Here is a 27,556-nt window from a genome sequence, read left to right as displayed (position 1 = left end):
AATAACTACTATTTGAGCTTGAGATTTAACTGAGTTGTGTTCGTTTGCTAGATCCTTGGTTGAGTTAATCCAGCTAGGGCCTAAGTTGCAGACAGTCCCTAGTTAAAGCTAAGTTTGGTCAGATAGGTTGCATTCAAACCAAATGATTTGTGTTTCACTCATTGCGTCGGCAAAACTTAGAAACTAAGTTAGTGTGCCATTTTACATCTCATGCATTACTAAGTTGCTGACTCGATGCATGATTCTTGTGTGAGAGTTGAGCCTAATTCGATTCAAGTCAATTTTAATTCAGGGATTTCATACAATTAGGCTCAGGAGCCAGAATCGTGTGTAGACTCTTGTTTCAGCCGAGTTGAGTCTTAGCCGAGCTAAGTAACTCAGTTGGACTAGGTGAGTTAGCTCAATTTTATTATGCTAATTTAAGTTCAGCTTGGTTAATCCTTGAATTCACACTTAGATATGAAATCTAAATCTTATAGGTGTAGATCTTTTGTTCAAGATTGATTAAGATCGAGTTGGGTTGGTTTAGATCCGAGTTGACTCGAATTTGAGGTAAGCTAGCCCATACTCCTCAATTTAGAATGTTCATTAGAGCTTAATTAATAGCTAATCTTGAGTTATTGCTCATTTGATTGGGTTTAATTTTTTCCTTTAGAGCTACATTCAAGTCTAACTAGTTGTGTTCAAATTTGGACCTAGTTGAGAACTTATTGTAACAATTCTAGCTAGTGAGGTAAATTGACCTCTTAACCCATTCATTTGAACTTAACATTAGCCAATTACTGATTAAATATGAGAAATTAATCTTTTTTACCAAATTTTCACATTAGGATCTATACCCGTTTGGGTGCATTTGAATCTATTCAATCCTAACTATACATATGTGGTATTTTAACTTAGATTGGGTGTTTAAAGCTCTTTACTGATATATGGTCAAGTAGGAATAGAATCCACACCCAAGGTGAGGGTTACCCTTTAAGCTTTCCACCATTATAATAGTTTAGTATAGTTTTCCTTTTAATTCTTTAATTTACTTAATTTAGTGTTCATGCCTAAATTATATGTATGATCTAATAGTAATTTGAGTTACAAATGTGAATTTGAGTTTGAATAATTTTTTACATGTGTGTATTTGATTTATCTCTAATTCTTAACATATTGTAAATTTTAATTTGAGTAGTCTTACATGTATAGATTCTGACATGTTTTTAAGCTATAATATTGTAAAATTAGTTTTTTCTAATTTAATTATGAATGAAGTGTATTGCTTGAGGTTTGATAATGATGATGTATTTGAAAGATGTGATGGGATATATATATATATATATATATATAGATGGAAGCTTGGATTGATGTGTGGTTTTGGTCACCACATTATGGAATGGAATAAATATTGTGGACTGCCACATTGTTGAAAGAGTGAGTTATATGAAAACTTTTCTTTGTATGGTGGTGCACGTCATTGGAATTTTACCTCAAACTATTAGTCCCATTTGTGTAAAAACTGAATAAAATTTGGTCGTAAACTTACCATCCTTATGGATCATTTATGCCTAAGAGGCTTGTGGGTTGAACCCTTATTTTGTGTCCTTAAATGGACTTTGTGTCAAATGTGGCTTGTTAGAGGGACCATTTTTTTAAATTTATGTATTAATTTGTGATGGTAAGGGCTACTAGTGGATCATAACTTGGGTAGGCCACTAGTTTTAGAGGTTTTACTTAAATGGAATTGGTTGCAAATTTGATTAATAAAGGTTGGACCAATCATGCATGCATGGTATTGGAATTTACATAGTGGCAGCACATACATTTGTGTATTTTTGTTGGTGACTAGTAATTGTAAGGCCATCCATTTCTTTTTGTGGAATTTAATCTGGTACTAATCATTATGATCATGTACCTTTGTGTATTTTCGTTGGTGACTAGTATTGTGCGACCCTCCCTTTGCATGTGGGGTTTTACTCCCAATCGCCAGCTAGAAGTCCATTCCCAGGTTTGAGTGCATTCATGCATAAATGCATTTAAAAATATTACCATTGTGAATTGTCATTGTGTTATATGCCTCCTTATGAACTATGCTTGAATATTATGATGGTTTGGTAAATGTTGGGGAGTATTTCTCATTGAGAGAGCTACTCATGGTTATGTCATGCAATTGCACCAACAGGTGATATAGACGATGGATAGGAAAAAAGAAATGTGAAGCGATGATGATGCTAGGGATAAGTGGCCTTACGTCTCCCAGGACGAGCTTGACAATCTTGTAGCTCAAGAATAATTGATTTTAGTTTTTTTCTATGTTGAGACTTGAGAGACCTTAGGGGTTATATTCCAGTATTTTGTTAGATTGAGTATTTTGGTTTGCATAAGCCACATGGGAAAATATTTGGACATGTTGTTTGGTTTGGACATTTTACTCAATGCACGGTGTTTTTACTTAATATGTGGTGCCTACTTTAAGAATAGTAAGCAAGTTTTTCATAGAAATGGAGATTTCACTTAAAGTCATTACTAGGGATTTCCTGCCAGAGTACTAAACTCAAGCTACGAAATCCGGAGCGTCATAAGTTGGTATCAGAGATTAGAGAATAGGAGAATATATTAGAAAAGAGAGATATATAGAGAGAATAAGAAAATAAAAGAGAATGAGAAAGAAAGAGAGACGGTGTTCTTCTCATCTTCTTCCTTCTTGAGAATGAAACAAGTAGGGAGAGTGATTATTTTTATTGCTTCTTTATCTTGATTTTTGCCTTCAACTTCAAGTGAAAATAATAAAGCTAAGAGAAATTATGAAAGAAATTAAAAGACAATGGAGGCCTTTAGAATGATGTACGTAAGCAAGAAAGTATGTATAAGAGCTTTAGTGAATTATGTTGCAAATGGAGAAGGGGAGAGTATCTTTTTATTGGCAAAATCTTTGGAAAAAAAATTAATGCTCTAATGGTCAAATTTCTGACCATTGGCGTGTATGCAATCACATATGCGATTGCATACCATCTACATGGCATATGCGACCATCGCATATGCCATCTGGATGACATTATGCGATTATGTGATCAATTGCATAATCCCTTCGACCCTATATGACAACATTGCTTATGAATGAAGTATCCTCTAAGGATTTGCTTAGAGATGTCCTTTTATGATTAAAAAAAGTTAGGTGGGAATAATTATAAATTTATATTCGAGGGATAGTGTCCTTGAAAGTCTTACAGATTTTTACATCCCACGAAAACTTCCAAAATACATTGAGTAGAAATTCTACAATAGACAGTAACAAAATGGAGAGAGCAAGAATTGATCATCTTCCAATCCTTATCAAGAGTATGTTTTAGACTTATATTGATTTACGTATGCTTAAAAGTATATTTAATTTTGTTTACTTTGCATAAACTCTTTGATGTTGAGACTCTATGTTGTAAGTGCTATTGTAAAACTTATTTAAATGAACTAATGATTATGTTATCACTATTTGCATACCAATTCACAACTAGAAAAAGAAAATTTTCAATCTCCTACTCAGCTTTTAAAATCAATGGTTAGATCAGACCATCTTAACACGTTGGTCCTGGTGGGTGGCAACGTGCTGGTTCAAGAGCAGTGATAGTGACAAAACAAACTACGATAAGATGCTCTCTCTCTCTCTCTCTCTCTCTCTCTCTCTCTGGGCATGCGCACATACATATGGGAAATATTCCTATAAAGTTGGCAACGCTGTACATTCGAGTGGCTGCAGGTGCCACTATGATATGTGTGGGACATCCAAACTGTGCATCAGGTGTCCCTTCTAGAAAATGGTATACCCCAAAAGTGAGCTGCAACAAAGACTCAGGTGGGCAACCGCCGGGAATAATGTGTAATCACATGCAAAACATACAAAATTACGTTTTGGGGCCCTCAGTTTGGACTGGGATGATATTTTGCTAGCAACTTCATCCAAGTTAGCCTCACAAAATGAAACGGGTTGGATGACACATACCATGGTGGGCCCTACACAGTAACCAACAGTGGGCGTTTCACTGCCCACTCCTTCCTGTTTGGCCCACCTACGTCATGAATCAGGCTGATTTTTGGGCTCTGATTCACTGCCCACTCCTTCCTGTGGTTTGGACCGCCTACAGCATGAATCAAGCTGATTTTTAGGCTCTGACCTAAAACGACTGATGGAAACGGTTGGATGTATACAATACATCATGGCAGGCCCCAGAGTGCGCAACAATACATAACTGTGCGTTGTCGGCCCTACACGAATATTTACCCATATGTTACATAAGCATACAAAGCTCTTGATTAGGCTTGATCCTTATACTATCACATGGGAAGTGGGGAAGGGGATAAATAACTGTAGATTTGATGATTCCTATATGCGAAAATGATAGCCAATGCTATCAGTTGGCTGTAGACTATATGGATGAAGGCAACATGTTGAGAATCGATTGAAGGTTTAGGAAGGTGCTGGAATGTACACAGTGACAACCTGATGCCATTTTAGAGCTTCACGCAGACACCCGTGTCTCGCCATTGGGTCGGATAGATTTAGAGTTCGAACTATACAATCTATCCAATTCAAAGATGGTCCAAACAGATCTTATGGTTACTACTTGCTACACATTTGGCGTTTCACACCATTAAAAAAAAAAAAAAAAAGTTCAAATAAAAACCCCTCAAATGATATAAATCATTTCAATGTACAAATGTATTTATCAATTCAAACTCATGGTCATCATCTTCCTCAGAATAAGCCTCGTTATGCTGTTTCATTGGAGTGTTCTCGAGTGAAACCGACTTCTCTCCCCATTTTTTTTCTCCAATACAAGGTAAAGAACTGAAAATGTTTGATTCAAGATAACATTGAAATAATCCTTCAATAACATAAAAACCGACTGGAGATCCCTCCCTCTCAAAAATCTCCCACAAGAGCTCAATGCAATGGAGAGGTTTACAAAAACAAAAAATTCCAAACGACCTTTAATCTTCCTAAAAATACAAGTACAAATAAAAAAGAAGCCCTAGAAAGCAAAATTAATTAATTAAAATATAAAAATAAAAACAAAAATAATGGAAGAACACAATTCCAATTTTAGAGGTCAGCCCTGAATCATAATCCACATTTTTTATGGAACCATAAGATTCAAGACGAAGTTTAATTACCGAACAATGGATAAAATATATTTATAATCTCGCACAAAAAAAAAAAAGAAAAAAAAGAAAAAAAGAAAAAAAAAAAGAGGGCTTAATAGATTAGAAACCTCAGGCTATAAGCATAGATGCAACTACTAAAAATTGGGACAATGCAGTCAGGAATTTAATCCCATGATGCAAACAAATGTCAACATGTTTTTCCTGTTTCCAGTCCTATGAAGTGACTTATTCATCTATCAACTACATCTCACATCAACAAATGCATGTCCAATCAACTCAAATTTTCTAGCCACAAGGATGATTTGCAGACCCAAAAACCTCTTAAGCTTGAGCTCCAAGTTCCAGCAGCAAAGTGTGATTGATGACATTGGACGCGGGGCCATGAAATTGAATGGGACCTGCTCAATAATTATCGTAAGAGATTTGCATGATGATAGATACAGATGGATGTGTGTGTAGAATGGATTAAAATATTGTCCAAGAGGTTTGGAGCCGTAATGTACACACCAGCAAATGTGCCAGCAATGCAGATAGGCGTGAAATCCAAGCCATCCATCAGGGGTTTGAACATGTAGATGTTCTTGCCAAAATATAAATCTGGTCCACTCAGCAGGTGGGCCCTGATATTAGAAACAGTTTCATCAGTTAGAAACTTTGGCCAACATTTTAACAGCTGTACAGATTTTTCGTGAAATGTTGCCCACCTTACTAGTGGACAGACCTGGTTCTTGCATCAGGGAAAATCAATAGCGGTGCCCCTCTCATGGAAAGATTGGATCTTGCATGTATGTGCCATGCTGGAGCACGTGTGGCAAGTAAATGATCTGCCTTGTACATGTGTGTGGGCTTAGCAAAACTCATTGTCCTATATGACTCGGTTTCAGCAGAATCTATATTGGTTTTTATAGTTTTTATTGGAACTGACGCACCCCTGCTACAAGAATAAACTTATTGGACCAACTCATCCAGTATCAAGATGAGTACTTGGGTAATTTTAAAGGAGAAAGAAACCCATTTAATGAGGTAGCTAAGACCATGCATGTAGCAGAAAGCAACCTTATGCCATTTGTGGCTGACATGTGACAAAATGGATAGGGCGAACTCGAACACTTTTGAGGTCTTTGACCATCTTTGTCGAGACAAGTGTATCAGGCAATGGGATGTTTTAGCACAGGAGAGGAGATAACAAGATGCCTTTTTTTTCTCCTTACTGCTGCTCTCTCTGCCAAAACCACACCTGTTGCAGCCACCTGTGCCAGTGTGGTACACATTTCAATGTGGGACATTTTTTTTACAACCATCCATCTTTTAGATCAATCTGGATGAGAAGAATGCAGGTAACAAGGTGCCTGTCCTCCCCCCTCCCATTCTTTAATTCTTTGCCAAAACCATACCTGTTGCAGCCACCTGTGCCAGTGTGGTGCACATTTCAATTTGGACCATTTTTTTACAACCATCCATTTTCTACGATCTATGGATTGGATGGTTAACATTGTCAAGCCAAAATGCTTCCTTGGAATCATAAGCAACTCATAGTGGAACCTATTAAATTAGACACTAAGATGACAATCAGGAATCTTTTGTTTTTCCACTCAATGTTGACTGTCCAATTTTCTTGCGATTCATCAGATGGTTATGGTCATCAGATTGGTGTCATTTTTTCACCATGGATTGACCCCAATGGTATGAATGAATGAAAGTTCCACATCAACGCCTGGCCATGCCACATGTCATGTAAATGAGTTGGGGATATTGTCAACATCCAGATGAAGATGTTAGGATTTCCCATGCATGCACGCACCCCAAAGCTTCTAAATGACATGTGCAATGTCCAATAAACAATTGGACAGTCATTCAATATACCATTGGGAGAATGTCATGGTGCAAGAGTCATGCCGAACAGATGATCATTGATGCTGGGAGTTCAGATAACAAGTATCCATAGCGATGGTGGATCAGCTGGGGGGCTGAGGACGGAGCCTCATCCAAAGGCCTTATATTTGAGAGAGAGAGAGAGAGAGAGAGAGAGAGAGAGAGAGAGAGAGCATGAACGAGGTGAAGGTGTCCATTATGCACGTCGTCTCAAGTCCAACTGGTGGGACCACAAGTTAAGGTCTACCTAGCATTCAACTTCCAACCTATTATGTGGACACAACATCCAAACCTTACGTTGGTCCCACCATGAGGATCACCTAGTGCAAAAAATCTGCCCCATCCACTCATCAGGTGGGCTACACCAAAGAAAACAATGACATGGTGGTGGGACACCCCAAAAATCAGGCTGATCCAATCATCAGGCAGGCCACACCATAGCGAACAATGAAGAGCCATCCAAACGCCTCCAAATACATTGTGGGGTGGGCCCACATCCAAGTCATTCAACAGGTCGCCCCACCATTATGATGGGATCTCCTAGAAATCGGGCCAATCCAATCACCAGGCAGGCCAAATTTTGAATTTGGATGTTTTTAAGCAATTGTATATTGTTTTCTATGGTGTGGCCAACACGGTTGGATCATCATGATTTTTTTGGGGCATCCCATTATCATAGTGGGGCACATTTGGTCGATGGGTTAGATGGCATCCAGGCACCACATGGGCACTACAACTCAATTTCAAGGTAATTGAGTCAACTCCGTGTGACCATTCCCTACAAATACACATTCATACATAAATGCACACAAACACAGAAAGTATGCATAGAAAATGCATGCGTGCATACACACAAATACAGAAAACAGGGATGGATAAAAGGAAACAGCATACCTGGACTGATGTATCTATTCTTGATTGCCCATTCATCACGCAAGGATGCAAACTTTTTGAATGGAGCACCTGAAATTTTAATAATCAGAAATATATTTCTCAATCAGAACAAGTATAGGATGTTCAGAACCACAGTGATCATCATCCATCCCCACCCCGAACAAAAATAAAATAAAAATAAAACCCTGAAAAGTCAATGACCATGTACAAAAACAAACCATTACCTTCAAGCTCCACCATCGCTTTCTTGATCACTGGCTTGAACTTACCTGGAAAAAGAAAAATGAAATTTCAGGAAGGAATTGACATTGGTGTTTGAAACAAAGAAGAAGGCTAATTTATCATTCCTGACCACACTTTTGTTAATAGAAGTTTTCAACAAAAATAGAAAACAGGTCGTGTGAGTCTGTATGATGGAGTTGAAGGTAGAGCAGATTTTCTAACCACAAGGTTATAATTCCCTCAAGGATGAGGCTTAAACAGAAGTTTCATTAATGAAAATGGAAGATCACATGGTAGAGCTTGCGATTTTTAGATCGACTGTGCCAGTTCTACAACCATTAACAAGAATTAATCAAAATGCATTACAGGACTAAGTGCTCCTTTAAATTGGACATTGATGCCCCAGTCATCCACTAAAAGTCAGAAAACCACAAAATTATGTGCCATAGTAACTGGGTGATATGCATCTTCAAAATTGAGGTTTGTCGTCGCTGCTTGTAAGCTCATTTATGGAGGTTTCTTCATTGTTGAATTCCCTCTGAGAAGTGGAACAATTAGAGATTGGAATGGGAATAATAAAATCCATTATCCAATCCCCGATGAGCAATTACCTCTTTGAAGCAGAGGTGGAGGCTCAATGTCATGCAACATGATTATGAACCACGGATTGTGTTCTAGCAGAGTTCATACAACTGTAGGGGGCACCTCACCCAAGCATTCCCATTGCAGGAACCAAAACCATTACTGGCACTTCATTTTCATCAAAATATTCATCATTCTAGGCATTTGTATTGGGCTGCAGGCCTTTTAGAAGCTGTAAACAGCTTTCGAGAACATTCTGGAATCATCATCTGAGCCTCATCCCAACAAAATCTGGTCGGCTACACAAATCCTGTTCTGCCATTCCACTCCATCAAATACCATATATATCGTCAAGTCTTTTCTTACTACATCCACATCCACATCCTGGGATAGTCTCTCTAATTGTATTCTATTACAAGCATGAAATCCCTACATAAGAGAAACTCCTGATTTAGAAATTGGATGCTGCAGAAATAAAAACTACCTTCTTATAAGTTATAACTAATGAGAAATAGTACTGAAATCTGCATATCTACTTTTAATGGACTGGATGCACATATAGCCATATGGTTGCTGTAGATATTCTAAATACATTAACCAGAAGCAGCTTTTTTCCAGAATTAGCTTTTGCTCCACACAAATCCTTTCCAAAATTCATCCTGCCAATTGAAAAGGAGATCTGATGGAAGGATGTGACGGCATACGCCATTAAAAGTAACAGCCTACAGACATATTGCTGAAAATAGGATACTCCTGCAAAGAATGGACCCTAGGATGCTGAAATATAGCAAGTATGATGCTGGAAATAGCATCCTGTGGCTGACTATGAGCTGTGAAATAGCATCTGATTGGATCTATGGGCCCACAGCCAATCCACCACCAATCTGGCCATCAACGCCATTCAGATGTTAATCCAGGCCACATCCAATCATCAGATGATGTGTAGGGTCCACCCTTGGGGCTTTTTTGGCGGGGATATGTTTGACATGGGGCCAGCATGCATCACTTTCATCATTTTCAGGCCACATGATCACAAATCATTTTTCCAGCTCCATCATCCCTAGTCATTTTTCCAGCTCCATTACTTAAAAAAATGACTGGATAAAACATCAATTTGCACATCAAATCAATGTTAACTACTTTTGACAAGACCAAGGAGACTATCTCAAGGTTAAATACTTTGCTTTCCTCCATCAGTGTTGCTATGGTTCTGTGCCTTCCCTCTCGTAGGGGCCTAGTGTGTCTCTCTTTATATTGATACTTGAGTCCCTTGATATAATGTTATTTTTCTAAATGAAGGGGATGGCTTCAGTTGTGGGGTGCAATGATCTTCTTAGTGCACCCGATACTTTAACAGAAGGGTTGAATCACACTCAGGACAATCCAGTAGGTTCAACCACTTTTCTTCGGCCACTGAAAAATTCGTACTGCTGAAAAGATCTTTTCTTCCAGTCAATTCTATACAAAGGAGAAGTTTTTTTTATCAAAGGTCCAATAATCAACATGAACAGTCAACTCGACAGAATCGATAGAGACCAATTTGAATAACATGTCCGCGAACCATTTTGATCAGATAACTGTAACCATCCCATCCTTGGTTTGGCAAACCTAGTTGTAAAAGAGAGGCTGATGTTTGAAGATCAGCGCAGTCCAATCGATATGAGTTTTACATGGTGGCCCGTGGAAAGTGGGTCAAACCTAGGACGTTCCAGATCAATGATTAGACAGTGCACTAAGAGCATCAGTGTGTATCTAGAGGAACCAACAGTGCACTAAGAGCATCAGTGTGTCGTGGAAGCACATGAGCTTTTCCTAACAAATTTGTGTTATCCATTAAAAACAGTTTGTTCTCTGCACAGAAACGCAGACCCTCTAGCATCAAGAATCGTCTACAAGGTCATCATCATCATCATCTAAGCCTTATCCCTATTAATAAGGGTCTGCTACAACAATCCTGTTTCTCCATTCCACTCCTATATTTCACAAGGCCCTAGCAAACTCAAGGTTGATACTAAATTGATCTCCATTTACCTGACTTTCTGTTATTTGAGAACCAAAAACCAAGGTTAAAAACACACAAGGGCGCATGCATCACAATGAACCAAATTCTAAGCTCTAGGAAAAGAAGAAGAAAACAAAGTGGAGAAAAGAGGGAACATACCATGCCTCCTCTCCACATCCATCAGTGAAGTCAACGCAGTCCCACCAACAGTCCATTCATCGATAGGAGCAGCCAAGTTGCCCACCTGAACAACCAATGACAAAAAACTATAAATATCAGTGGAGTACAGCACAGACCGTACCAATCAACATTTGATGCACATATATATAAAAGGAATTTCTTCGAACAACCAATGAGACTTAAAAGGGTAATTTCTCTTGCTGACTATGTATTGGTTTACCAAAACTGAAACTTGTTACTGCTAACTATGACTCAATACTGGGACTGATGCAACAAAATGGCTACACAAGCTGTTTGATCAGATCTGAAGAATCCACCCTTATCCCAAACATGCACGCTCCACATGTGCACACATAAAAATGCCCACTTTCCTTTGTTAGCTTATTTCTAATTTCTTCTTCTTCTTCTTCTTTTTTTTTCATATCACCATGTTAGGAAATAAGTGATCTTAGGCTTTTCTTGCTTAAAGTACTTTTTATTTTATTTTAGAGATTCTATTTCAGGAAATGAGCATTATTAGATTTTTCCTGTTCAAAGATTTTTCCTATTTTGGAGATCTTGGCTAGCCAGGAATCATATTTTTAGATTTCATAGATTATGTTGAAGATTGTAAGCATTAATTATAAATAAGGCTTAGAGTTAGGGGTCATTTGGATGCCTGCGAAATCCTCAAGTTGTAAAGGGATTACAAGTAATTGGATTGCAGGGGCCATTTGGATACTTGTATTTGCCTATAAAGGCTTTCCAGGCTGTAAACGCATTACAGCAACACTCGTGATGTGTGGGGCCCACCACAATGTGTATGGTACAATCTAATATGCCCATGATGTGCTTCCCTTTGATGGTCTCCTATGGCCCAAAAAATAAAAAATAAAAGAAAAAGTTTGATCGGTCATCAAATGGACCACACAAGAAAGATGGGATGTCCACCATTATAAACTTCCAGATTGCATTTGGGGGGGGGCGGGCGGGGGGGATCCAAGCTATCAGCGCATGCATGCTTTGATGCTCTCCTAGACAATTCTCTTTTACATAATTTGCTAATTCTAGCGGGATTTACCACCCCAAGCTCTATGGTGTGAGTACCTACCTTATGTATTGTAAACACTTTACAAATCTGTTTGCCTGTAAACAAATTACCACTTAAAAGCCAAACAGAATATAATATAAACAGTTTACACAAAAAACTTTTTTCATGTGTAAAGTGTTTCTAACTTAAAACTTCACAGGCATCCAAATGATCCCTTAGGCTTATGGTATAACTTATAAGACAGTTGAATGGTATTCTCTTTGAGCAAATTCTCTTGTTTCTCCACACTATGTTGTCATAATCGTTATCGTACCATAAATTGTAAAGGGGCTAAATCGTATTGTATTGTGAATCATATCGTAAATCGTAAGATTTTTACAGATTTTCATGAAAAAAATATAAAAATTGTAAATAAATAATAATAAATTTTCAAAAAACACATCAATTATCCATTGTCATGAATATGCCAAAAAACAAAAAAAGAAAAAAAGAAAAAAACAATTTAATCTAAAATTGTAATAAATTGTATAGTAAATGTATCATTTATTCATTGTGAATGTGTTGTATGAGTATCATCATGTCATAATCAAGTTAAAAAAAAAAACCCCTTTTCCCATCTCATGTACATGTACGTTTTCTATATGATTCAAAAAATAACATTTTTCTATCCCCATTTATATGTATAATGTATTCTCTATTCACTTGTTTCTATTAGTCAAAAAGAAAATAAAAATTCCAAACGAATCTATTCTTCGCCTGCTGCGCCATCATCATTCTCCTCCTCATTACCAATGAGGTCAGCATTATCAACATCATCTTCATCTTTACAATTTGATGTCAAAATAAACTCATCTTCCTCCTCTTCTCCCGCTTTCGCTTTTCCATTCGCTTTACTTCGAATATCAATGTTTTTTAGGACCCACAAAATAGTTTTTGCATAGTGCATATGTAAGACTATTAATTAATAGTTATAAGGCTACAAAACTAAATAATACGAATATGAGTCATACGACATGCAATCATACCATGTCGTTCATTTAGTCTTGACGTGGATCCGCCTACACCTTGCACATCCTCCAATCCTTTGGTAAAACATTCACCTATGTCCATCCAAGTGTTATCTATAGGATCTGCAAGATCCTCTTTCTTTATATCCATTCATCGCTAGATTCCATACCTGAAAAGCATATAAGATCAAGACCTTAGTCATTCTCTCTCTTTTCATGATGGACTTCGAGATGGAGATTGTATTTTATGAAGACGGGTGCATTCAATCTCTGCAGCTCGTGTCTATTCCTCTTCTTTGAATGTATTTGCAATGAACGTATTATTACATAACATAAGGCTATTGGTCACTACATGGTGAATTCATAAGTTGAGTAATGAATTTGATAACGTCTCACCTACTCAAAATTTCTCCAATTGCGCTCACAACCAGTAGCATTACATGTCAAACTCAAAATACGAATAACCAACTTTTGCAATTCTCGACACTCGTCTCCATAACTCTTTCACCATAAACCTAAAAAACCAATTACATATAATTATATAAATAAACTAATTAATAAACCATAGGCACACCATCAAATTCAAAGAAGTAAAATAATTGTAACTAAAATTATCTAGTTGCTTTGTCATTATAGTTTAACTTTTTCGTCTCTCTTCAAATAAACTATAGGCTCTCATCCATCTGCTCATCAATGATGACCATTTTCCTTGAATCTGGGACCATTCTTTCAATACAGTAATACAGGCCAATTTTAATCTTTAAATCCAAACGAAAATTACCATCATACTAGAATTTAGGATTTAAGAAATAAGCAGCCACATGTAAGGGCCAATGCAACTGAAGATTCCACTGTTGGTTTATGATTTCCTATATGGTAGAATATTGCTTCTTCAATTCTCCCAAATATTTTGCTATAGCCTCTTTCGTCCGATCCATTGCTTCATAAATATATCACATGGTTGGTTGAATCAACTATCCGTGGCACCTTGACCAATGAGAGAGTGGTCTTCAAGCAAAACTTGATAGATTGCCTAAAATCTACATTGGTCAAAACTGTCTTAAACATGCTTTCCCTTTGCGGTCTTGGAAAAGCTGCTACCTTCCCATACTTTTGAAGTAAACATCGACCTCAAGCCAATTCTATTTTCACGGAAGTTTTTCAAAAGTCATTTAACACGCAACAAACCATGTTACGGCCAATCGAGTCAATTCCCCATTTGTGTGTTTCCTCATTAAATTTAAGATCCAACAATATTTGTAAATATATACCGTTATCGCCCTTTCTTTCGCCATTGTCTCCAAATGAACTTGCAATTTTCCAATGTCTACAAGCATCAAGTCTATACAACGGGACACACATGGAGACTAAAACAATGTCTTCCTCTTTTTCACTAACATCTAGCTTGTCTTCACATACGCGGATACGCTATCCATAACTACTTGTACTACGTTCTCTTCACCCGCTTCATCAATAACCAACTTAAGTAAGCCCAACGAATTGTCGGCATTTTTTGAAAAATCGGACGTATCAACAGATCTAAAAAATGTAGTACCTCTTGGACTATTAACCAAAAAAATTGTAATAGACCGATTCACTCTATCAATCCACCCATCTGACATTATTGTGCATCCAGTCTTTCCTCATTCCTTAAATGTCAATAGATTTCTCTATCAACCCAACCTCCATCTTCAAAAATTTATTCCTTGCTTCAAGATACAACGGAAGCTTCAATCCTGACCCAAATGAAGCAACCGCTTCCATCATAAGTGCAAAAAATGAACTCTTTACAAAGTTAAACGATAGAGCATTCACATATAGGAAAGGAGAAATAGATACGCACACACTGTCTCGATTTTCTTTCTTTTCAATTTTATTTAGAATGGTTTGTTGTTTTTCTTTTGGCCCATTCTTTCTATCCATAATTCCTTTTCTTTTTCCTCCACCCATTTCATCTACATCATTAATAATAGGAACCCTTTCAACATCATACGTCATTTCTTCTTGTTACTTCTTCTCACTAATATTACCATCTAGCAAATTCTTGAATTTTTCCGCTATATCATCACCGACTAGGGAACATGTCGCTACATTTTTCTTCATTCAGGCTAGGTGATGTTTCATTCGAAACACACATCCCCAACATGCCTTCCCACAAAAGCTACATCTTAAGTGGAGATTATTTTCTCATCCATGTTTCAACAATATTCCCACAAAAGATCATTGTCTTTGGTCTTCAATTTCTTTCCCACCTCCAATGCTCGACAACAACCAACACACAAGTGACAAGCCTACATATTAATAAATAAAAAAAAACTATTTTGGCCCAGCACAAACATAAAAGATTAAAAATGATTAAAAAATGAGAAAACTCTTGACAAAAAACTATTTAGGCCCCACATAAACTCCAAATCTCACCACTCTCTCAAAAGAAAGAAAAGAAGTGATATTATAATGCATGTGGGGCCTAAATAGTACTTAAACACAAAAGCTCTAAACAAAAAATAAAATAAAAAATAAAAATTTGAAACATACTATGTAAAAAAATGCATGTATTCTTACCTATTTTAATGTAGAAATCAAATGCAACAAATAGCGTTCGATTCCGTTGAGCAATGAAAAAGATATGTTAATTTCTTCATCTATGTTTCATATGGCCCACCACCTCCAAGAGTCCCCAAAAGCTCTCAAAAGTAGCAAAAAAGTGTTATTCTAATGAGTGTGAGACTTAAATACCTTTTAAGCCCTAAAAATTGCGTTTAAAAAAATAAATGAAACAAATCAATTTTTATACCAAAAACTGTCATTTTTTTAAGGCATTATCGTACGATTCGATTTGAATCGTACGATTCATAATCGAATCATACGATAATGCCCCGTTTTGTGATTCATACGTGCAATACGTATCGTACGATCATACGATATGACTCAAATCAAACGATTTTGACAACACTGCTCCGCAAGAATTGTTGAAGGGGGGGAGTGATCTCTAGTATAAGACTAGAGGACCGTTGAGCTTGCTCACAATCATTGCATCCTCTCTTGTAGGCTGAACTTAAATCTGCTATGATGAATCTTATTGCAATTAGTTTCTTCCTTGATATAGTTGCATTAGGGACAGTCCCTATAACAATATAACAAAAATAGAAACATGAGTGAAGAAAAACAATTTTTATACTGAAAACTGCCGGTTTTTTAAGGCATTATCATACGATTCGATCTGAATCGTACAATTCACAATTAACCATATGATTCATAATCTAATCGTACGATAATGCCCAATTTTGCGATTCATATGTATGATATGTATCATACGATCATATCGTACGATGTTGACAGCACTGCTCCGCAATAATTGTTGAAGGGGGGGAGTGATCTCTAGTATAAGACTAGAGGACTGTTGAGCTTCCTCACAATCATTGCATTCTCTCTTATGGTCTGAACTTAAATCTGGTATGATGAATCTTATTGCAATAAGTTTCTTCCTTGATATAGTTGCATTAGGGACAGTCCCTATAACAATATAACAGGAAAATGAGCCTCTTAGGTATGTAACTAGCATGGCCATATGGCTGAATTGGATGCACCAAATATAGTGATCATGCACAAAGAATAACATGACACTGCACTGAATGAGAGAAGAATTTAGGAGATCAAAAAAGCAATAGCATAGCCCAGCCCAATCAATATTGTTAAGGAAACTTGAAAACAGTGCTCTCTCAGATAAGTTCTCACTCCTATACCTAACTTGTAAAGGGATTCAGCTCCCAAACAACGAAAGCCTAAATATGCTGGAGTTTCCATGTAAAATGCATGGCTACATATGTAACATACACAGACCAATGAGAATACAGACAATAAGGAGTACCCAAAATTGCCATCACCATTGCAAAATAGTATGTGTCTGAAAAAGGAATAGATGCAATGGAAGAGCAATGGTAACATATTTGAACAAGAACATTTTTTTTTAAAAAAAAAAAAAAGAAGAAGAGGGGGGGGGGGTGGAACATACGGCACCAATGGAAACAAGGTTTTATCAATATCCATGTGGCTGAATTATGTTAACATTCATCAGGGGAAGTGTTCATCCATCCAGATCATCTGATATAAAGTCCTTTCGTACAAGACTTTGTCCAAAACTCATACCAATTAGCTGGAATTGCAGTTGAGGCAGATTTAAAGGTGGAAAGATGTTTCTATTTTGAAGGAGAGTGGTTTGGGTTCCACTATGTAGAAGGAATTTAGAGGACAATGAGAGAAGAATTTATTGGTCTTCTGAAGTTACTGTCTAAAGTGCGGCCGGTGCTTTCAGAATCAGATTCATTGAAATGGCTCAAAGATAAGTCTGGGAAGTTTCCAGTAAATCTTTCTAAAAAGAGATAAGTAGAAGGGATAGCGGAGAAGGGGGTAGCCCAATAGAGTTTGCATGGAGCCATGGCATTCCTCCTAAAGTAGTGGCGTTTGCATGGTTAGTGGGAAGGAATAAGGTCTTGACAATAGATAATCTTCATAAGAGAAAGATCATCCTACAGAATATGTGCTTATTATGTTATCAAGATGAGGAATCAATAGATCTTTTTTTATACATTGTTCATTTGCAAGAGGGCTTTGGGGCTACTTCTTTAAATTGTTCGGAGTTTCTTGGGTGGAGCAGGCGCCAGAATCCATTGATTGCTTCTTTATGATGTGGCATGGTGGGGGAAAAGGGCAAATTGGGAGGAGGTTTCGGCAATTAAGCTCATTGGTGGGCTTAAGTTTTATATGGTTCGAAAAGAATGAGCGATGTTTCAGTAATCGAAAGAGGCACATTATGGAAGTATTAAATAGGGCTAAATCTAATGTAATGGTGTAGGCGATAGCTTCTAAGATCATTTTTCAATTTCCAGAGAGTTGGCTCGAGTTGTAATATTATTTTGGTAGTGCTTGTGTATATTTTAGGTCTTGGCCTACCATCAATAAAATTATTATTGTGATTTTTTTAAAAAATAAAATAAAATCATACCAATTAGATGCCCCTAAAGTTCCTAAAAATGGACTTCTTGAGGACCCTCATTGAGGACGATTGATTGAATGGAACTTTTGGGATCGATAGGTAGACTATCAAGTAGACCATCCGGATTTCAGTTTCATATAAATTCACCCTTTGAGGAATAAAGGCATGATGCATTTGATGCCAAAGTGTTACTGTGTGCTCCATCGACACTTTCCATATTCCCTGTGCTCATCAATTTGGACCATTCAACTGATGTCCTAACTCTTGGAAGGCCCACATTTCAGAAAGAATATCATAAGTTGATCCTAATTGCCAAACGTGGAAAAAAAAAAAAATACATGTGCCATCAAATTAGGCAATTGATCAAGCGGTTATGCTCATATAGTCCAGAAGGTATTCAGGCTAAAGCCAATGCAAGAGGTGTCCATCTAATGATAAGTCTACATGCAAGCACAAGCACTAGTTGTCTGGTGGACGTTCACATAGTTCACTTGAATGTTGGATGTTAGGAAAATCCCAAAAGGAAATACATGGCAGTTGGCAGCAAGAAATTCTCTGGCTTCTAAACCAAGAAAATTGTCCCCACAATAATGGGAATGTGACTATAATTCACAAAATAAGATCATCGAAAAAGCTGAATACATATAAAATTTAAAACATAAAACAATAGCCACCGATCAAAGGACCTACGATGTTAGAATGAAAACAATATAATTATATAAGACCAAAAAATGACAAAAAAATAGCATCTTAATTTTTGTATCACTGAATCATTCTACCTCAGATCTGGAACCAACAAACAAGTATAATGTTCTGTGCAAGCACTCACTCAATCTTCCACTGAGTACTTGAATTCACCCAAAAGTAGACCATGCAAAATGGATTTCAAAAATAAAAATAAATAATTGGGATGCCATCTGCTGCGGAAGAACGGTTACCTTCATTGAGGAAACCAGTTGTAGTGTATGGTCATAAACTACCAAGCAAGTGTTCAGCAGAAGGAACTCAATATAGAAATGTGCATAGCTTTTTAATATACTGTTCTAAGGCCAATTTTCAGATTACAAGGTGACAAAAACAGACAAGGAATCTCAGTCATCATACAACTAGATCTGTATCTTTATCATTCCATTTCTTTATGTGCTTTCTGATATTCAACAGATCTGCATTAACTGTGAAATTTCATGTAAATGCACATGCTGGGAAAATCATCAGTTTATTTCCTAGGAAGCTTTTGGCATGAAAACATAAAGCAGTGGAAACTGGGAAGCCCCAGAGAAAAAGGTGCAAAAAAGAATCAAAACCAAAAAGAGGGGGAGGGGGATGAAAGCACAAACTGATGATATGAGGCCAGTCTTCCCAGAATGGAGGAGGGCACCCGCAGCATAACCCAATGCATAGCAATAGGTAGAGTCGAAATTTGTAGGCAAACCACATCTTCCTTCATAACTGAAAGCACAAAAAGCAGGTACTGGATTAACAGCTGAAACAATTAATTACGCTGCCTTCCCCTATAAAAATTACAAATCAACATAAAAAATCAGATGAAGATGTGATTGGATGATGCGTCTACCCAAGTCTAGTCTGGAATATACCCATAACAAGAAGCTCTCAGAATGCATGTCATGTTACTCCCTAGACACACGAGGATGAAACAATTGATAGAAACATACAAAGAGTTCTGTTGTTACCCAAAAAAATGAGATTGCCCTTTGAACTGCCCTTTATATTTACCCTCCTCCTTTCTTTTCTCTAACTCAGTCTCAACCATTGAAATAAGCATTTTTTCTGTTTCTATTTTAGCAACCTGCATGTATGTTAACAAAAATGTCAATCAATTCTGAAGTCTCAACAGGCTGAAAGGATGCAAAGCTAGAAAGACTGTAAAGTAGCCACCTGCACATTTCCATGTGGATCTCTTTCTAGCATCAATTGTTCCTGTATTGCCTGAGGTAAAAAGTCAAAAAGCTGCTGAGACTGAGGTTGAAGTTTCTGTTTCCACAAGCCACCTTCATCGACAACATCATGAGCTAGGATTTCATTCAGTTCTGATATAAGCTGTTGTACCTGCAAATGACACAGTACCATCACCAACCAATGTACCAAAAAATGAGTCTATTTATGATTCCCAAGGAATTGTCTTGAGACCCACTTGTAAGGCCAATGGTTCAGAAAGAAAATAAAATAAAATAAAAGCACATTAGTAAAGAGCATGGTATTCAAAGACAGTTAACTAATGGCCATTATGTAATAGTAATGATGGGACCCATTACCAGATACGGGGTTGTAACAACCTTTAATTTAATTTAATTTTATATTATTTTATTTTATTTTATTACCATTACAGCCTGTATCATAACAACCATAGGGCTGGCTGTTACAGCGGCAGTTACCATAATTGAATAGCTTGGTAAAGATAACAATGAAAATTGTTAAGTGTTTTTTTTTTCTTTTGTTTACTTTCCTTCTTTGTTTCTTTTTTTCTGATAAGAAACAAATTTATTAGAAAAATTAGGGAAGGACTGTCGACAATGGATAAGCAAATGAAGCATGGATGGTACCCTTTAAAGCTATAGAGCATCCACCCATGAATTAGCCAACAAGGAATAAGGTTAAGGGAGGCATTTGGATTGCAGGCATTTGGATGACCTAAATATTTCATTTACCAAGTATTGCAATGACTGAGTAATGTAAGAGTGGGAATTAACTATGTTTAGATGACATGTTGGAGTAGGTGATTACGATTCCCAGAAGTTGACTATTTGTGTTTGGTTAATTATAAGTTTGAAACAATGGGTGGTGTTAATCATTCTAGAAACGGTTCATTTATTGATCTAGATTGTCCATCATGTGGGTCCCACACCTGGTTGCCCACCCCTCTTAGAAAAATCACTTTCGTCAAATGATCCTCAATGGCTAGGTAAATGGACAATCCAGTGCACCCTTTAGAGTGTACCAGAGGAGAAGGCGTCGCCGACAGAGTACCAAAGTGGAGTTGATGTGGATGGATGTTGGGTCCATTAGACCCATTTTCTGACGCCCAGCAGCATGACCGCACCCTGACCATAGATCTGTGGGTCGGATTTCACACCCTACCACAGGGATGTTTTAGTTTTAGGCGTTTTTGTTCTCTCTTTTTTTTTTTTTTTTTTGACAAATAACAAAACGATTTCATTGAAACGAAGGAAAACAGAGAGGAAAGAGGCCCGCTGAGGTAGCGGCCGCCTTACCCTCCTAAAGGAAACAAGTCACAACTCTCTAAGTTAACCACGAAACAGACCCATTGTATAATATAATGATAAACTCTTTTGACTATGGAATCCACTGACTAAAAAATATCTTTAAAACATCTCCCATTTCTTTCTTCCCACACAGCCCACCACACTGCCAGAAGGGCCATTCTCCAGCCGTGGATAGATTCTTGTCTAGGATAACACCGTGCCAGGCTGAAAGCAGACGATCCGTAGAATTTGGAAAGGCCCAATAATCAAGAAATGAGGATAAGATTGCTGACCAGACCTGATGGAAGAATGGGCAATGAATGAAAAGATGACCTACCATTTCTTCGTGGGCCATGTAGCATAGGCAAATATTAGTAATTATCATTCCTCTTTTTCTCAGGTTGTCAACTGTTAGGACCTTCCTTTTGCCCACCAGCCATCCAAACACCGCGATCTTTGGGGGGACTTTATATTTCCAAATTTTATCTGTCATGATCTCCACTTTAGCATCACCTTTCCTACTGATACAATGATACAATGATTTCACCAAAAAAATCCCCTTTTTTGTCAGGATTCCAAACAAGCGAATATGCACGGGATTGATCTGGTTTGATGTTACTAATACGATCGAGTAAAACAACCAGTTCTTCGGTTTCCTAGTCGTAAAGATTCCTACGACAGGGGGGATTCCACACAGTGTGATTCTCAAGAATAGAGTAGCAGTCAACAACTGAAACAGATTTGTTCGAAGCTAGGTGATAGATATTAGGAATTTCATCTTTTAAGGCTATTGATCCCACCCAGATATCTTCCCAAAAGCGGACCTTGTCGCCTATTCCGATAGAGTGACGAACACGCCTACAAACATCTATCTGAGTGGAAAGCACATCTCTCCACAAAGCAGATGCTCTATAGCGAGAAGACTCCTTAGTCCACCATTCGCCTGTCAATCGACCATACTTACATTTAATTAGAGTATTCCATAAAGACAAATCTTCAGATCCAAGTCTCCATAGCCACTTCCTAAGCAGGGCCCTATTCATGAGTTTAAGATCTCTGATTCCTGTACCCCCCTCTTGAATGTGTTGGCATACCTCCTTCCACTCTACCAGGTGGAATTTCTTCTTTTCCTCCTTCCCATGCCAAAGAAAATCTCTCCTTAATCTTTCCAAAGTCGCCAAAATTGAAGCCGGGCATTTGAATAGGGACATAACAAATAGGGGAAGATTTGAGAGCGCTGCTTTAATAAGAGCTAAACGACCCCTCAATGGAAAGTATCTGCATTTCCATCTAGCTAAGTAAGCTTCGAATCAATCTAACTTTATCCCAGAGAGCCTTTGGAGGCCTGCCCACACATAAAGGCAAATCGACAAACGTGGTTGGAAGACTTCCCAAGGAACAGTAGAAGAAGGCAGCAAAATTACCAGCTTCTCCCTCATCCATGTTAACAGCAAACATCTTTGATTTCTTCAAGTTAACTTTAAGGCCTGAAACCGCTTCAAAACAACGAACTATAGTACGTTGACTTTTTCCAGGTCTGCTTCATAGCAAAGTAGGGTGTCGTCCGCAAACTGAATATGAGAAATAGGGGATTCCATGCCTTTGATCTTAAAGCTACTTATGGTACCATCCATCTGACCTTTACTAAGCATTCTGGAAAGAGCATCTCCCACAATGAGAAATAAGAATGGAGAAAGCGGATCACCTTGCCGTAGACCCCTAGAACTTCTGAAGAATCCTGTAGGGGAACCGTTGATTAAAATGGAGAAAAACGCTGACCCAACGCACTCCGTCATCCAAGATTGCCATTTGGACCCGAAGCCCATCCGTTGCATCATATATATCATAAAATTCCAATCTACATAGTCATACGCTCTCTCTAAATCGAGCTTGCATAAGAGTCCTTTGGATCCCGATTTATGACTGGAGTCCAAACATTCGAAAGCAATAAGTGCGCTATCGATAATTTGTCTCCCTGAGATAAACGTGCTTTGATTTTAAGATATAATCTGATTCAAGACTCCTTTTAAGCCGAGAGGCTAACACTTTCGCCAGAATCTTATAAAGACCACCAAGAAGATTGATCGGTCTAAAATCCTGTAGAGATTCTGGACCCGGAATTTTGGGAATGAGCACAATGAACTTCGCCCCGGCAGATTTAGATAAAAAAAAAACCTCTGTTATGGAATTCACTAAACAATTCCATAATATCACCTTGGATATCTTCCCAAAAAGATTGGAAGAAAGAGATTGGGAAACCATCAGGGCTGGGAGCCTTGTCTCCACCCAGAGCCTAAACTGCAGCTTTAACTTCTTCTGGCGAAAATTGAGTTTCAAGAGCCATCGCTTCCATATGAGAGATCCAATCAAACTGAAGAAAGTCTAACTTAGGTCTCTGCCACCCTTCTTCCTGAAGAAGATTACTGAAATAAGAAATAGCCTCTTCGATAATGCAGTGTTTATCCTCTGTGCGAACCCCGTTAACTACTAGACTGTTGATCCGATTAACTCTTGCCCGAGCACTGGCAATAGTATGAAAATATTTTGTATTTTTCTCTCCTTGTATCCATTTGCTCCGAGATTTCTACTTCCAAGATATTTCATCTTCCATAACTCTGGTTGAATAATCTTGAACTAATTGAATTCTTCTAGCCCACACATCGCTACCCATCAGAACGTCTTCAGCTAGAGAATTGATCAATTTTAGTTCGGCCAATATCTCATCGGTTTGGAGCACCCTTTTACAAAGCTCACCTTTTTTCCAAACAATGATTTTCTCCTTCAGAAGTTGCAGTTTTTTGCAAAGTATGTACCCCGCATAACCTTGAACTTTGAAGTCCGACCACCACTCTTTAATTAATTGGTGAAAGCCATCGATCTTCAGCCAAGAGATATCAAATCTGAAAGGTTTCGGCCCCCAATTGTCCTCATCTATTGAAAGGATTATAGGATTGTCATCGGACGTAGGCTTCGGCATGGAAGATTGCAAGAGAGATGGAAACGCTTCAAGCCACTCGCCCGAGACCAGGAATCGGTCCAATCTTGCAAGAATCGGCTCACTACGTTCATTAGACCAGGTAAATCTTGATCTCGACAGAGGAAGATCAACCATTTCCTGATTGTCTATCCAACGAGAGAAAGACCGCATCTCTGAATTGACTTTGCCACCATTGGATTTGTCTTCCACGTGACGCATGATGTTTAAGTCCCCTCCGATGCACCACGAGCCGCTAAATTTCTGCTTAACTGCATTTAATTATTCCCAGAAATCTTTTTTCTATCTGTTTGGTTAGGGCCATAAACAGAGGTAATAAGACAACTGAAATCGGAGCATACCTCTTTAAGGACGACCGATACTGAGAAATCTCCAGACCAATTAAACATCATAGTCCATAAAGACAATTTCCAAGCTAGCAAAATACCACCCGCACTCCCTGCCGCATTCAATGCCATCCATTTTGCATCTTCTTCCTTCCAAAGCATACCCATGAGATAATTATTGAAGCTCTAGACCTTTGTTTCCTGGAAGCATATAATGCTTACCTTGCTTCTGCCGCTGATATCTTTTATGAGACTTCTCTTCTATTTGGATCCCACCCCTCTAACATTCCACGACAGAATTCTCATTTGTGAAACTGCATTACCCCGCCAACTCCCTCTAGCACTGCCAGTTATGATATTGGAGAGAGAATTAGAACTGTTTTGCAGGCTCTGCAATTCCTTATTTCTACCTGATTTAGGGGAAAAATCCCTGGGGCATTTACACCCTCGTAAGGGCCGTCCACGAGATTCGATACATTGAAATAGAGCGATGAAATCTTCTGGATGATCTCCAAACGATAAGCCAATGGATCTGCCAACATGGCCCTTAACATCTCTAATCCATCTCTTCTTCTGAATAGCATCAATAAGCTTTGTCCTGTGACCTAAACTACCATTTGTAGACAATATCTCTTTCCCCATATTGGCTGAACAATTTCCCACCATGATCTGAAGGGGCTCCGCTTCGATGATATCTACCTCAGCTTCTTCCTAAAATAGCGCTAGCAGAGCGGAATCTGACATGGTTTCAGGTTGGGAAGTGGAGCATGGTGAGGAGCAGCTAAGGGAATTATCACACTCCTCGTGCGATGACTGAGATTCGTTGATGAAGTCGTCGGCACCTTCCACAGCGAAGGAGGGGACTGCACAGTTAGTCTGGATATCTAGCGGTCGGCTGAATTCGGATACGAATGGATTCTTAAAGCTCGGAGACAGAGCACCATCCAATGGGTAGAATTTTCTATGGGAAGGCTCTCAGGGGTTTTATTACACTTTCTTTATTTTTGTCCTTTTCGTTATTTTTCTTATTTTTAGGGGTTTTAGTGCACTTTTACTTTTTCCATAACTTATATATACGTTGTGAGAAACCCTATTTTCATTATTATTGAATAAATGGAAATTCGTCTCTTTTCTTATTCTTTATTCAAGAGATTAGGTTTCAGGATTGGCACTTAGGTGTTGAGGATTCCGCCTCGATTTCAGGTTTCCTTCTTTATTTTTTTGAAGCCATAGGGTGTCCCCACCTCTTTTTTTTTTTTGCAGTGAGACTAATCCCTGCGGATACACTTAATCACCCACAACCACGTGTATCGGGTAAAGCCATGGAGGGGAATTAAACCCTAACCTATAGGGAGCAAACCTACGGTGAAGACCAGACCATTCGCCCAAACTTCGTTGGGTAGGTTTCCTTCTTTCTAGATCTTCAAGGTGCAGGAAAATGTAAGAATCATAATCATTTTCTTTTGACAACAAAAGGACCTGTACTTTCTTTATCTCGAACCCTTCATTCTTCACCCCTTTCGTTCCTCTCTGGATATCCTCTTTCCAGTTTGAACAGAAAAGAGGGATGGTTAGTCAGCAGAATCGGATCCACACTTGACTGTAAACTGACTTATGCTAGATCTGGGATATCCTCATATCCCTAGATTCTCCTTTTTTACTGTTTACGCGATTTTATGCTAAGGGGCATGATTCTGACGGAATGACCTCATCTTTGTTTTGAAATTTACTTCATCCCTTTGACTGGAAACGGTTAGTTAATTGGTGTATTTATTTGAACATTCTTTAACCTGATTATACATGCATCTAGAATTAGGTCATCACATGTCCCTACATCACTATGAATGGTCAGATCATTGATCTGAACCATCCACCAGGTCAGTGATAGGTCCCAACATTTATTACCAATCACTATTAAAAATCATTTTAGTTGAATGACTTTATCCGTCCATTCAATGGTTAGGGAATGGACCTTTCATATTGATCATATTAAAAATGGTAAGATCTAATGGTATGATCATTGATCTAGACCATCCACCATGCGTCCAACCCTTAAGAAAGGTTTGAAAGAAAGTTGTTGGTATGGAAGAGTCATCATCTATCGTTGGGTGGGAGAATTACTCTCATAAAAGCAGCCTTGTCTAATCTTCCCCCTTTACTTCATGTCACTATTCAAATGCCCAAAGTCAATCTTGGACAAGCTGGAAAAGTTAAGGCGGGATTTCTTGTGGAGAGGAGCTGAAGAGAAGTATAGGTTCCATTTGTTGAGCTATGAAAAGGTTTATAAACCACCAGTGGAAGGTGGCGCACTCATTAGAATTATGGAATCTATGAACATTCAATTGCATGGCCAAATATGGAGTCCAATCAATATTCAAAGCAGGTATTGGGTTTTCTCTTGGTGATAGGACCCACATCTGGTTTTGGGAGGAATCATAGTGTGGAGATAGGCCTATGGGGATGGTATATCCTTCATTGGCCAGGTTGGCTCCAATGAAGAATTTATCAGTGGTTAGTTGCTTCTCTATTGTGGGCAATAGAGGTGTGTGGTGCCCTCCATGCCATAGGGACTTGACCAATCAGGAAGAAGCTGATTATGCAGATTTTTTTAAGCAAATCCACATTTTTACTCAGAATTTAAAAGATTCCATGATGTGGAAAGCTGCTCCATCCAGTGTGCTCCTACAAGTTGATTCGGCATTCGTCAACTTCTGGTACTAAGGATTTTTTTTTTTTCATGCCTATTGGTTCTACAGAGCTCCCAAGGTGGCTTCCTTGGTTAGTGTGAAGAAAAAAGATTCATGACTATAAAGAATCTTCAAAAGAGAGCCATGGTCCTTCCTAATGTTTGCCTCGTATGAATGAGTGATGCAGAATCCATAGACCATCTCTTTATTCATTGCCCTTTTTGTTTAACATGTGTGTTTTGCATTCTTGATATCCTCTTGGGTGGATTGGGTTATGCCAAACTTGGTAATAGATCTATTATGGATGTGGCACGGTTCGATCATTCCCAACGAAAGATGGTTGTATGGCAATTAGTTTTGCTTGCGGTTTTGTGTGTGTGTGTGTGTGTGTGGTGCCGAGGGG

The 27,556-nt window shown here is 38.2% G+C and overlaps 1 protein-coding gene and 1 long non-coding RNA gene across 2 annotated transcripts in view; both read right to left on the bottom strand.

Moving 5' to 3' along the window:
* Positions 1 to 5,239: 5,239 nt before the first annotated feature.
* The window catches only part of LOC131229766 (pyrophosphate--fructose 6-phosphate 1-phosphotransferase subunit beta), a 59,517-nt gene continuing 37,200 nt past the window's right edge, over positions 5,240 to 27,556 (bottom strand). Inside the window, exons 10-16 of the mRNA XM_058225782.1 lie at positions 19,821 to 19,991; positions 19,616 to 19,731; positions 19,262 to 19,373; positions 10,874 to 10,958; positions 8,133 to 8,177; positions 7,909 to 7,977; positions 5,240 to 5,540 (exon numbers count right to left, since the gene is read on the bottom strand). Of these exons, the coding sequence (XP_058081765.1) occupies positions 5,464 to 5,540; positions 7,909 to 7,977; positions 8,133 to 8,177; positions 10,874 to 10,958; positions 19,262 to 19,373; positions 19,616 to 19,731; positions 19,821 to 19,991 (675 nt within the window). The 3' untranslated portion in view covers positions 5,240 to 5,463. The remainder of the gene's footprint in view (positions 5,541 to 7,908; positions 7,978 to 8,132; positions 8,178 to 10,873; positions 10,959 to 19,261; positions 19,374 to 19,615; positions 19,732 to 19,820; positions 19,992 to 27,556) is intronic.
* On the bottom strand, positions 12,522 to 15,241 carry LOC131229767 (uncharacterized). The gene is made up of 2 exons (XR_009163578.1): positions 13,328 to 15,241; positions 12,522 to 13,101 (listed from the first exon to the last, which is right to left on the bottom strand). It is a non-coding gene; the product is annotated as an uncharacterized LOC131229767 (long non-coding RNA).

This window comes from Magnolia sinica, chromosome 16 (genome assembly GCF_029962835.1).
Source record: "Magnolia sinica isolate HGM2019 chromosome 16, MsV1, whole genome shotgun sequence".
Classification (NCBI taxonomy): Eukaryota; Viridiplantae; Streptophyta; class Magnoliopsida; order Magnoliales; family Magnoliaceae; genus Magnolia; species Magnolia sinica.
Note: the sequence above shows the minus strand (reverse complement) of the source record. Positions and strands in the feature narration are given on the sequence as shown.